Source organism: Acipenser ruthenus, chromosome 1 (genome assembly GCF_902713425.1).
Source record: "Acipenser ruthenus chromosome 1, fAciRut3.2 maternal haplotype, whole genome shotgun sequence".
NCBI lineage: Eukaryota > Metazoa > Chordata > Actinopteri > Acipenseriformes > Acipenseridae > Acipenser > Acipenser ruthenus.
This window is the reverse complement of record NC_081189.1, coordinates 79,158,146-79,171,769: the sequence shown is the minus strand read 5'-3', so window position 1 is coordinate 79,171,769 and position 13,624 is coordinate 79,158,146. Positions and strand designations below refer to the sequence as shown.

The window sequence follows — 13,624 nt, the reverse complement described above, 5'->3', positions numbered from 1 at the left end:
ACACCACTCTTTACATACGCTGCATTTTTAGTGACCAGTAAATCAGACTTTACGGCTGCTAAGCACGATGTATGGCAGCACCCGCAAATCACTTTGATGTATCCATACATCACCCCCTAGATTTTTTTTTTTTTACATTACAATGCATTTAATAACTTCCGCTGTAGATTCAATGCAAGTGAACATATGTAAGTGAATTGCTTATCTGTATTGTATAAGTGAAATTTGGATAAAAACTAAATAAAGTTGACAAACGTTTTGACAAATGCCTTCATAAGCTTAATTTAAACTTATACATTTTAAACCTAAAATATTAAACCAATAGTTGGCTAAAAAGATAATGTATTGTCCTGAAATTATCTATTATCTACACTTCACTTCAACTACACCTCAGTTTAGCTTACGTAAGTTATTCATCTTCAGAAAAGACCCTGTGATAGTATGCAGTACACAAATACTTTTTCTGAGTTTATATTCAACATTCACATGGTCCACTTTTTTCAAGGCACAGTAGAAAGATGAAAAAGTGAGCATTCTGAAATTTAATTCTGTAAACAAATCATAATTACATTTTTGATAAGTTAATTAATATTTAAAAGGACATGAAGGCACACACTGGGAGAAGACCATTTTCTCCAAGGTAAACCAGTAAATGGAAAAGTAGATGAAACAGATATGTAAGATTTCCATTGTTTGTTTATAATGCCTGTCCATGTGCACATTTTTGGCTTTCTCATCACAAAGTGCCTGGCAGTAGGTATATTTTTCAAGCCCTGAAAAAATATAGACAGTACCTAGGATTCAGCCAGTATGCCCGCATATACATGCATGCATAACATGTTTTACCACATTTTGTATTAATACATTATTATCACAAAATCGCGTATAAAGACTTCTCATACTCAGTTGTCTGATGGGTGGTCTATGCTTCAAAAAAACGTAATCACATTCTTAAATGTCACCCCTTAGGGCCCATTGGTTTCACACTTTTCTTGCTTGACAAACTAGCATATCAATTGCAGAAATATACACATGTAAATGAATAGTACAAATAGTTGTTTTGTTCACAGTGCTGCATTCCACATATACATTCATCATTATGACAATTCTGGAAATATATAATGTCCAGTCTCTTGTTCGCTTTTACAGCATATGTTATAAAAAGAAAAACTTACTGCAGCTTGCTGGAAAGCCCCTTTGGTGTAGGTACCTCCTCCCTTGTAGTTGATGGCTGGGATCTCCTGGTTGAGAAGTGAGCATTTGTGCTGGTGCAACTGAGGTGAGGAGATATAGTCCACTCTGGGAACCACGTTGTTCTTGGACGAAAAGGTCACGATGGCCACCCGGGTAGCAGAGGGCACCACAGGGAAGTCTGACAGCAGCTTCTTGACAAACTTCAGCTCGCTGATGAAGTTGGCGCTGCCTACACTGGAGGACTCATCCACCAGGAACACCAGGTCTAGGTTGTGGCTCTTCTCCCTCAGCTTCCTGACATTGCGTTTGAAAAACTGCCCCAGCCGCTCCACTTTGCTCTCTGTGTTCTCCTGCTGCTTCATCGTCTCGGTCAGCTGGAAAGTCCGAGACAGATTCAGGTGTGGATACTTAAACAAGGAAAGCTGCTGAAAAGGAGGCCAGCAGCCAACCACCGGGAGACAAAAGCAGAAAGCCAGAAGCCACTGCATTGCAATGTTAATTCAACCAAAAGGAAGGGGTGAAAAACAAACAAACAAACGTGCAGCTTTGTTCCTTTATTCCTTGCACAGTTTCTTTTCACTTTGCAAAAAAAGTTTCTTGTGAGGTGCAAACTGTTCTGTTAGATGACAGAGAGTTCCATCTCACCTCAGGCAGTGCTGGTGTATCTGACAGAAAATGCTTTCCCCGCTCTCTTTCAAAACCATTTTAAAAGTCTTAAGAAAAAAGGGGGCAGTCACTGTGATTTTTTTTCTTCCTCCTTTTTTCATGCTTGAGTTGCTGAGATTCCATGTCACCAGAGCCCCATGTCTGTCAGACTGTCAACATTCCCAAAGAAAACATCAGCACCACAAGCCTGATTGATCCCATATGTCTGGCATGAGGCTGCACAGACATCCACACAGCAATCCAGATACCAGAAGTGCCATTGTAATTAGAAACACTTTGTACAGCAAGCACAGGGATAAATGGTTTCAGTTCACTTCAAATGAGGCTTCAGTTTACAACCCTACTGTTTATAAGAACTCAATTGCAGGGATATGCAATTGATTTAAATACATTCTGATTTCAGGGGCAATAATGTATAAACAAAACTAAGTCTTTCTATATGACTAATAAATCGTTTTATTTATAAATAACCAATAATAGCCAATAAAAATCTGATTTTGGCTCTTGTGAAAATATCTATTCTGACCTTAATATAATATATGATTTATTCTGACACAATTAGTACATCAATCCTGAATAACTTGACAGTGGATTAAGGTTTGTGGCAGATTTATTGATGACCAGTTTTGGAGTAATTATATTTGGCCTTTATCAGCACATTATACTATTTGGTGATGAGGGCATTTTTCTTCCTTAAAAATAACAAAATCTTTCATTAGGTCAGAAAATATTACTTGTACACTGGTTTTGTCAAAACATACTTCCCCATTGTACGAGAATTTTAACACTAATCAAAGTCGCCAGACCTTCAGCTGTGAATTCTCTTCCTGACTGTCACTACAGAGGCTCTGTTAAAATGGACTGTGAACACAACAAACCCTACTATTTGAATTGCTGCAATGGTCTTAAAGGGTGACTGGAGGAAGGGGGGGGGGGGAAACTGAAAGTCTTTTTATAGTATTTTATCTTGACTTTCCCTGGACTTTAATTGTCTATGTCATTTACACAAAGATAGCTACAACAGTTACATTGTTTAATTTTCTGAAGGCTCCTCCTGGTTGTTAGTACAATTCTATCACAGCTAGAAATCACACTGTGCTGACCCAGGCGCTCTCTGGCTCAAGCACTTTCAGCTTAATGCTTTGTGCTTTCAGTATTTCAGACAGGAAAGATTAATTGTATAATCTGAAAAACATGGAATAATTAAATTGGGGCCATGCACTTACTTTGCAAGAGGCAGAAGTAAATTGAAACTGCATAGCTGAAGAACTAAATTATTACAGTGTGCTCCATTTAAGCTTCATATACTATACAAAAAAAAAAACTGTAAGTAATAATAATAATAATAATAATAATAATAATAATAATAATAATAATAATAATAATAATAATAAATAAATAAATAAATAAAAATGCATTAAAAAATTAATTAAAAAAATAACAACCACTGACCCTATGGTTTTGGTACAGGTAGTAAAACAATGGTAGTAAAATTTCAATTGGGATCATACTCAAAAATCGAATGAAAAAGTAGTACAATGCACTAACAAACAATGCTAATGCTTCAGGGCTGTGGCCCAATAAGTCTTAATACAGTACGACTAATACCAAAATAAAGGCTAAAAGTGAAAAATATACATTTGACATGTGTGACCACTTCTTGAATAGTTAAAAAATAAAGTCACCTCATCTCATTTCCCAAAGTTCCATTACTACTGTGTTTTAAAATAGTTAAACAAACTCAAAAGTACCATCCACTAAACTTCAACTTTTGTATAGTTATTTATCCATGAAAAAATAAACAACAAACAGGGTTTTGCCAAGTGGTAAGGGCATAAAAATGAAGATAGTTTTACTATAGTCCTGGCCAACTGGGGGAAAGCTAACAGTATTCTTTTTTTAAATATGACAATGAAAGAAGTTTCTAGAGTTGAAAAAAGGTTCCATATCATTTTATGTTATAATGTTACAATGACCCCTTGTGGCACTTTAGTGATATTGTTTCCAGTTATAGTGCACTTTTTTTCTTGCCAGAATTGCATGTTTTACAATATATTGAGTACCAAGAGCCAAAATAGCTGTCTGGTTTTGGGAATGAAATAGCATAAAACTCATGAGTATCTACAAACTACCTATACTAGCTATTGTCCAGGAACTGATTTGAAGACCATCATACTGTGAAAACAGTGGGCAAAATATAACTTTTTTGGTAATTTAGTAACTAAAAGAATTGCAAATGCATATATATTAATCATAGCACTGTATTTTCGATGTTCATATCATTGATTTTCAACAGCCTGCTTCATATTGGATTACAGATAAAAAGCACTGTAGTTCACTGGAATCTTTTCTTATTTTATTTTATAAAGAATGGGATTCAGGAATAAACACTTACTGAGACCAATCTTTCATACGTAGAGCATACTTGCTGCAGGAGGTGCCACATACAATAGTTTCAAAAAACGTACTGTACAACAACATAAAAACAATAAGCAGGCACTGTTACATACATATTGCATTCTGTGAGGTGCCATACTGCCATCCTGTGTCTTGTATACAGAGGCCACAAAAGTAACACAATTGCTTCTCTGTTAGCAAGCATTGCTCCAGGTCAAATCATTAGAAGAAGAGTGCAATAAGTATATGCAATAAGTATATGTAATTGAGGTACAGACAATATGAAATATATAACACATTCCTTACAGAACCTAGGTGTCAATGGAATCTGTTTTGGCAAACAATGTACTGCATTCTAAGTGTTATTTATGTGTTTTTTTTTCCATTTATAAATAAGGGTCACAATTTAAAAATAAATATATTATTCAAAAACAATAGGCAATAGTGGATGATGCAATATATTGAAAGTTTCTATATTGTTTCACACATATACAGTACAAGGCATTTTGTAATCTTAATATTACTGTATGAAGAACCCAAATATTGTTGATCAATATCTGACGCAGTACATTAAGTATCCTCGGTCTATAGATCATGACAGCTCCAGAGAATATTTGCTATACACCGGGAAAATGCATAGAGACATTTTTAAAATGTGTTTAAATATTAGGGTTACATAATAGAATGCTGGGACCAATGCAACTAAAATCCTCTGATACTGTCCGGCACACCTATAGTCCTGCCCGATACCGTACACACTATGTCCCGTCCAATAAATCTGACAGTGTTCATAACCTACTGCTATTTTTATTTTATGTTGGTATGAGTAAGAGGTATGAGTAAGACTTTCTTTGCAAATGCAATTAAAGACTTCAAATTCAGAATTATAAGTCCACATCTTGCGTTTCGACCCACTGGAGTCCATCAATATTTCTGAAAGCTTGATTCTTAGTGTCGGTGGGTGTAGTTGACGAATTGCCATACAGTGCCATACAGGGCCGAGATATACCTATACTTGGGGAATTGCTGGGAGTACCTAAACCTTGTACTGTAGTAACTACTAGAGCACAGAGTAGGAAGCAGTTTGAGTCTCTGGGTGAATTGCCATTTTCTGATGTAGAGATAGAAACATCAGAAATAAGACCTAAAAAGTCAAGGAATCAGAGACGCCAAGAAAAGTTCAGAGGAACAGCTAACTCAGACAGAAAAGTTGAGTCAAATCCAACCTCCTGTGTCTGTGGAGTGGGAAGTTCTGGACAACCTAGAATAGTTACAGAGATGTGACTTTGAAGTCTCTTTATACTAGACTGTCTAGTATTGAGGGGGAGCAGGGAGGCCATAATTTAAATGATGCTTAGTTTGTTTTAATTAAGGGCCTACTGTACCATCAGAGTAAGGAGGGAGAGGAATTGGTCATTCCCAAAGCACACAGAGGGAAGATTTTGACATTGGGGCATACGATCCTGTGGGCAGGTCATTTGGGGAAGCAAAAAACACTTGCCCGTATTGCAAGCCGCATTTATTGGCCAGGCTTATATACAGAAGTTGGGGATTTTATTAAGTCTTGTCCGATGTCATGTGCAAGGGAAAAAGTAACTAAGGCCCATCTCTCCCCTCTTTCTATAATCAGTACACCATTTGAACGCATAGCAATGGATGCGGTTGGCCCCTTGGAGAGGAGTAGATCAGGGCATAAATATATACTGGTCATATGTGATTATGCAACTCGTTATCCTGAGGCGTTTCCTTTGAGGAATGTCAAGGCCAGGCAGATAGCTAATGTATTAATGCAGTTGTTTTCAAGGGTAGGGATCCCCAAAGAAATTCTTACGGATCAGGGCACATATTTTAGATCTAAACTATTACACCAGGTTTACAAGCTGATGGGTATTAACCCTTTGCGGTCCTATGTCGGACCAGGTCCGACATTACAATTTTCCCTTTCCGGTCAGATGTCGGACCCTGTCCATCATTAAAAAGACGTAAAGCACAGGTCTCTAGTCGTTGTTTCTCCGGAAAAAGCCGAGAAAACCATTCAATTGCCGAGTGAGACCGATAGGAGCCGAGAGAAGCCGAAAAAAAGGGGGCCGATCTGAGCAATACACATAGCCCCGGCACCACAGAGATAACACAGCCATAAACAAACAAGATAGCTGCTTCCGCATCCAGCGCTCAAAGAATATCACAGACATTTGCAGAGCTTTTTGAGATGTTTTCATAATAAAATAATGACTTGGATCGCATTATAGAGGAGTTTGGTGATAAAACGAGTAATCAGGAGATGATTTATCAGTTTGCACGACTATGAAGAGGTATGTGAAAAATACAGCGAACAAGGGGTGGGGCGGGGCTGGAGATGCAGTATTGAGTGTCCTGTTGATATGCCTTTTAAACCTGTTTACTGTGAAAAAAAAAACTTTTAAACAGCGCGTCTAAAATAAATAGCGCGTGTGAAAATAAATTGGACCTGACGCACCTGAGACGGGCTGAATAAATGGTCCTATGTTGGACCTGGTCCGACATCACAATTTTCCTTTTCCAGTCCAATGTCGGACCCTGTCCGACATCATCAAAACGACGCAAAAAACAGGTCTCTAGTTGTTTTTTCTCTGGAAAAAGCCAAGAAAACCATTCAATGGCCGAGTGAGACCAATAGGAGCCGAGAGAAGCCGAAAAAAAGGGCGTATCTCATGAATACTGATAGACCCAACACCAAATAGATAACACGGACATAAACAAACAAGATAGCTGCTTCCGCATCCAGTGCTCAAAGAATATCACAGACATTTGCAGAGCTTTTTTTAGATGTTATAGTAATAAAATAACGACTTGGATCGCATTATTGAGGAGTTTGGTGATAAAACAAGTGATCAAGAGGTGATTTATCGGTATGTACTATTATTAAGAGTTATTTGAAAAATATAGCGAACGAGGGGTGGGGCGGTGCTGGAGATGCAGTACTGAGTGTCCTGTTGATATGCAGTGCCTTTTAAACCTGTTTTACTGTGAAAAAAATACTTTTAAACAGCGCGTCTAAAGTAAACTGCGCGTGTGAAACTAAATTGGACCTGACGCGCATGACACGCGCTGAATAAATGGACCGCTAAGGGTTAAAAGCATTAGGACCACACCTTACCACCCTCAGACAGATGGCATGGTTGAGCGTTTTAATCAAGCCCTGAAGGCGATGCTGGGGAGATTCATGTCCAAGACAGGAGGAGATTGGGATCAGTGGATACCATACCTTCTCTTCACCTATAGGGAAGTCCCTCAGGCATCGACTGGGTTTTCACCTTTTGAACTCTTGCAGGAGGCTGTGTGGTCCAGTGGTTAAAGAAAAGGGCTTGAAACCAGGAGGTCCCTGGTTCAAATCCCACTTCAGCCACTGACTCATTGTGTGACCCTGAGCAAGTCACTTAACCTCCTTGTGCTCCGTCTTTCGTGTGGGACGTAATTGTAAGTGACTCTGCAGCTGATGCATAGTTCACACACCCTAGTCTCTGTAAGTCGCCTTGTATGAAGGCGTCTCCTAAATAAACAAATAATAATAATAATAATGGCAGACAGGTGCGAGGGCCATTGGATATCCTAAAAGAGACCTGGGAGTCAAGCCCTGCGGAAGATCAAACTGTTGTCAGCTATGTTCTTCAAATGCGCGACCAGCTGCCTTCCTTTGGTTTAGACCTGGGGATAGTTTGGAGCCCAGTAATAACCTCACTGTTGGAGCTGAGTATAATTTGGTTTTGCACCAAACTCCACCTGTTCCTGAGTGTTTCCCTGCACAATAACACCAGCCGCTGGCTGCACTTTCCAACATTGGGAACAGGAGAGCTAAGTGCCAGTGCAATCAATGCTTAGAATCTACAAAACCTTTGTAACAAAAATAATGTGCAAAAATAAACATGATTTATACATAGTGTAAAATCAAAAAGACAAACATTAAATCAAAAGTGACAAATCAAACAGCGCATCAACTACCATCTTTAATAAAATGTGCCAAATTAAACCCATTTACATATATAAAGATTATTTTTGATAAAATTGTGCAAATGTTATATATTGTAGGCTACTGAAAATTTTGTAATTGAAAAAATATATATAAGAATAAATATGAATAATAAATAACACAGATATATATTTACAGATTAATTAATTAATTAATTATTATGTAAACAGATAAGTAGGTTCATCTACCTCTCATTCAAAACCATAAACAGCTAGTGTTCGCAACGTTCCTACTTCGAGTTCTGCCACTGCAAAAACTAGGCTATGTAAAATATATCAAATGATGTTTAAATATACATCTGTATCTGTAAGAAGCTATTTATTATTAATATGCATATGTGTATTGGATGGTATCGGATGGTACAGGATGGGTTTTAGTCACACCCACTGAGACTGCTTGGCGTTTATGTCACCAGGCTTCAATACTGTTTAAGTACTGCAGTAACTCACCTTTTAGAGAAATTGGTTTAGCCAATTTGGGCTCCTCATCGAAACACCATGAAACCTGTTAATTCGTAACCAGTTTTAGGCCTCGTACACTCACACTGCGGTTAGCGCGACAACCGCATTGTGGCGAACCGCGGTTCCTGCAGGCAGGGGTTTCTGACAGACGGAGGTGGGGCGTGAACCGTAAACCTCCCGCTAGAAGCATAGCGCTGATAGCTCCCTTGCAGTAGCTGGTATCGGGCTTATGTCTTCATATTTGATTGCGTCACCTACCAGCGCTGACCCCTATCCCCGTGCATGCTACAGTATTAACAAACAGCTCTCTCGCTGTGGTTGTTTCCACGTCTTTCATTACTCAAGTGAGTGCACTCCCGTTTAACAACTGAACTCAGACCACCATTACAAAACATTTGATAGGTTTGTGTGGTGGCAGCATGCAGGCTGTTTTTGTTTATATTCTTTTGGAAGAAAGTACAGTATGTAATCGATCAAGAGCTCGTCAAGCGCAGCTATTCTCTTTTATGCAAAACCAGTGGAGACGCCGTTTAGATTTTTCTGCAATGCTGAATACAGTAGTGATGATCTGTAGTACCATGATGGATGAAAGAAACATTGGGCGATCTTCGGACCAGAAGGCTGGTGGGAATGGCTTGAGTGGTCTCGAAATGACTGGATTAAAAATGTAAGCCGGATTCGTATATGCGTCTTTGTCATTTACCGAGACCTTTCCTGGAGTGCCAAAACACACAGATGAGACGTTCAGTATTGGTGGAAAAACGAGTTGTGGTCACTTTATTTTTATTTATTTTTTTGCACTTTTTTTTTTTTGCCTGTGCTTCCTCTAAAGACATTGATTTTATTGGCATGAATTTGTCATTACAGTGATTCCTGTTGCTACTTCATGGTTTTCAGTGTGCGGATTCTTCCATACATCAACTATCTGCGAATATTGAAGTTCAACGCACCTGTTTATACTATCTGTTGGACTTTGTTTTTGAAGGCACAATAATACATGATAAATCATGATTAGAAGTAGCCACCGAACACTTACAGTATTATACAAACATTTCATCTGCATACAAACGTGTGAAGGTGAAAGTGTACGTTATACATAGTACTGGGGGAGTCTGACAACATTATGAAATACGTTTAGGCAAAATCCATGTCAATGATCTCGATCACATTCCTAGTGCATCACTGTGTGTCCTTGACACCTGTTCTTCGTTCTTGTGTGGATAAGACACAGGTGTTAAAAGTGTCCAAATAGGCTACAGTTGCATTGATAATTTCTTATAACATTACACTGGGTGCAAATAACGGTATATCATTTTAGCAATACAACAAACGCTCCGTAAGGTTACAAATGGTTAAAATAAGTGAATAAATCTCATTCATAACCACAAGTATAGAAAAGGCAAAAATATTTTCATTACTAAAAATATTGAATTATCGAGGTAGAAATTAACCTTGATCCTGTACACTCACTCTCTCTCTCTCTCTCTCTCTCTCTCTCTCTCTCTCTCTCTCTCTCTGTATGCCAAAATCAATCATAACAATGCCAAAATCAATCATACCAATTTCTTGATTAACACTGGAGTTTACGAACTTTTGAAAATCCTGCCCCAGAAAGCTTAATAGCAGTTGAAGAATTAATTACGTCCACAGTCTTTGTAGATACTGGCAGATTCACCTAAAAAATGGCAAGATGAACAGAAACAGTAAGATCTAAGGTTATGACATTCTTATCAGCTAAACCACGAGAGATTACCAGATCTAAAGTATGGCCACGATTATGCGTAGGACCTTTGACATGCAGGAAATAATCTAAGGAATCCAGTAGCCTAAAAAAATCCAAGGATCCAGTAGTCGTGTGCAAAATTATACAATGTAGCAAAAACTTGATTTCATATAGTGTATAAAAGGTTTTATTGAAAGCAGGATGGCTGAAAGGCTTCCACAGCAATTCTGCAGCACACAACTGCATGGAATACACTGATAAACAGATTTAATGCTGCCTTTCCTGTGAAGAGGCTGAAAGTAGAGACACTAGAAAGTCGTACTGGAATTATTTATTATTATTTGTTGTTTTTAATATAAAATAAGCCTATGTTAAGTTGAATAAGTTGAATAAGGATGAAACTGCTTTTGTTGCAAATGTTTTGACATTTGATTTCAAATCATCCTATATAATTTTTGGTTATTAATAATTCAGTTTCATAAAAGTTGTCAATACGTTTGGGGATTTTTTGTATTTGTTCCAATTAATACGATACCAGTCTTTAGTCTACACATATATTGCTACACAGATATTGTGTTTTAGTATCCTGAGTCTAGGGCAACAGCAGTCACTTTGGATTTGTTGCAATTGAGACCAGCCTTTGAACATTCCTCATAAAGTGAGTGATTTATTACATTATTTTTGAGCACTATGGTTTTTTTTTGGTTTTTTTTGTTTTTTTTTTTAATATAAAGCAACTATTAGTTATTAGTTGTTCTGTGAAATAAAGTGAACTGGAGAGAACAAGAAGCGCAAGGTGCTGTTGATTACTGGCTTAATTACTTAAATCCTATCCAGACTTGATTTTTTAAAATCTGTTCTAGCCCTTTTCTGTTTAATTCTGTTTAATTTCTGTTTAATTCTGAAACTTAAACAACCCAGAACACTAATTTAAAAAATAATCACTTTTCCCACCAGAAAACTGTACTTTCTATCCCCATAATATTGTGAGGATCTCTTTTTAACGAAAAACAGGCATACATGTTAGAAGGTTCAGAGGCCTAGCTTCTATAAACATCATCAATAAATATAACAACTAAACTTCATTTCACCAGACTCAAGCACAACATCACCTTTTTGTTTAACCAAACATGTAACCTGGGTTGTAGCCACATTTACAATTGATGTGATTACAATTGAAGTGTTTGCAATTGAAGTAATACCAGTATTAGCTAGTCAAATTAGCCCAAAGGGAGGAGGACTTCATTGTTCATTTTTTCGGGCTAATTTAACAACATTTCTAGAATTTACAGTGTGCTTGGTCATTGAAGTAAAGGCCAAAGACAAGTTAATAGCTACAGTGGTGAAAAAGGTAAAAGTGTTTTTTTTTTCCTAAAATAATAAAAGTCCTTAGGCTTTAATAATATTTTGCATATTTTTTCTATTATCTGTATTTGAATGTTCTTTCACCCAATTTACTGCTGTTGTGGATTACTAACTAGCTTCCCATTGTCTTATTTCTTCATTTTATAAATCCATGTGAGGATGTGACCTTTCAGATCTGTTGGGCCTCTTTTTTTGCTAATGTAGAGGTCCTTGTTCATGTCTTTGTGTCCTCTTGTTTAACTACTGCTATGTCACTTTGGCTTTTCTCCCTGCGTGTACAATTAAAGGTTATAGCTGGACCAGGGGGCGTTAGGAGCCATTAGGAGGATTTTAACTGCCAAACTGACTAAACACATACAGAAACTTACTTACTTGGTTCTCAATTGATTTGTCTCCTGTGTGTAGACATTTCGGCTCGATTTCCCTCTGCAACTATGAAGGCCTAATGTGGTTTTGGTTACATTGACTACAAATCAGCTTCCACATTAACTGCAAGGTGTCATCCATAAAGCCCTCCAGAACCTGGATCAAAGTTATCTTTTGGTTTCAGTTATCCCCTGCACCAGTTGAGGATGGGGTGTCCTGGCATTTAAATTCGCTACCTAAGTTAAGGTCATGGTGTTGGTAGTTATGTACTGTATTTGAACCAGTCCTGTCCTTTTCTTTGTATCTGTGCTGCTGGTACAGGACATGGCCACTAGATGTCAGACTGAGAGCGTATACTAGATCAAGCAAGACAGACAAGAACAAGAATAATATGTTGCTTTATTGGTTCTGATTGGCTGCTGAACTGCTGCAGTTCATTTTGACCAATGCAACCACCATACGCATCTACATACATACATTTACATGGATTTGCCATGTTTCTTTTTTTGTTTGTCAGTGCTTCGTCTATTTCACTCCTGTTTTCCTACACTTGTTTTATGCTTCCAAAGGGTATTTAAGACAATCAAAGGGTCAACAATACTATTCGATAAGAGAAAATTAACTAAATCAACAGTCTATGAATACCACCACAGGACATACCTGTTCAGAGACCAGCAGAACGTGCAGGCGCAGCTATATGTTGACACCATTGACAGCAAAATAATCAAATGGAATTTAATATCGTAAGATAAATCAGTTTGTATTCAATTACTGCACACAGGTATGAAGTATGATTTTTTTCATCATTTAAAAAACGTTTTTTATTAAAGGGTAAATCGCTTCAGATTTGCTAGCCCTTTCTGTGGATATATGGGTGTGTCTGAATGTCCTTACATTTGTTCATCTGTATGGTTGGAAAAACGTTTATTAACTTAGTATTAACATTATTTAGCACACGTTTTTAGGAGTATCAGATTGTAGGGATTGAAACCCAGTGGGTAAAATCTAACTGCATCCTTCACTTTCACCTGTGACCTAATCTAGACCGGGTCATGTGACTTTTTGGCTTCCAAATGATAAAGACCTAAGGTTTTGAGATATTCGCTTCAAACTCAAAATGCACATGTATTCTGTGATTCCCTAGTCAAAGTTTCACCCTAGGTGTCGTACAAGAAAAAAAAATCCTTTTCATAGCAGTTTTTTTGCAAAGCTGATCTCACCAAAGCCTTATATTTAAAAAAAACCAAAAAAAAACATTTGAAGTAGTAACTTCATCTTTTTCAAGGGACTTTTTAGTTGGTACACAGTTCCATTCTATGAGTCTCTCAAGTTCCACGACAGGTGGTGTCCAATCAACATTAACCGTTTCAGTTCCACATTCTTTTAACATCTGACTATATTATTGTTATAGACCATTCGCTTTCAGGACAGTGTATTTACAAGGTG

At 37.5% G+C, this 13,624-nt stretch overlaps 1 protein-coding gene across 2 annotated transcripts in view; it reads right to left on the bottom strand.

Moving 5' to 3' along the window:
- The window catches only part of svep1 (sushi, von Willebrand factor type A, EGF and pentraxin domain containing 1), a 122,985-nt gene extending 121,101 nt beyond the window's left edge, over positions 1 to 1,884 (bottom strand). Inside the window, exon 1 of one of the 2 annotated variants that reach the window (XM_059030318.1) lies at positions 1,176 to 1,884. In XM_059030318.1, coding sequence (XP_058886301.1) covers positions 1,176 to 1,682 — 507 coding nt within the window. In that variant the 5' untranslated portion in view covers positions 1,683 to 1,884. The remainder of the gene's footprint in view (positions 1 to 1,175) is intronic. The other variant, XM_059030314.1, reaches the window with a different exon arrangement.
- Positions 1,885 to 13,624: the final 11,740 nt, after the last annotated feature.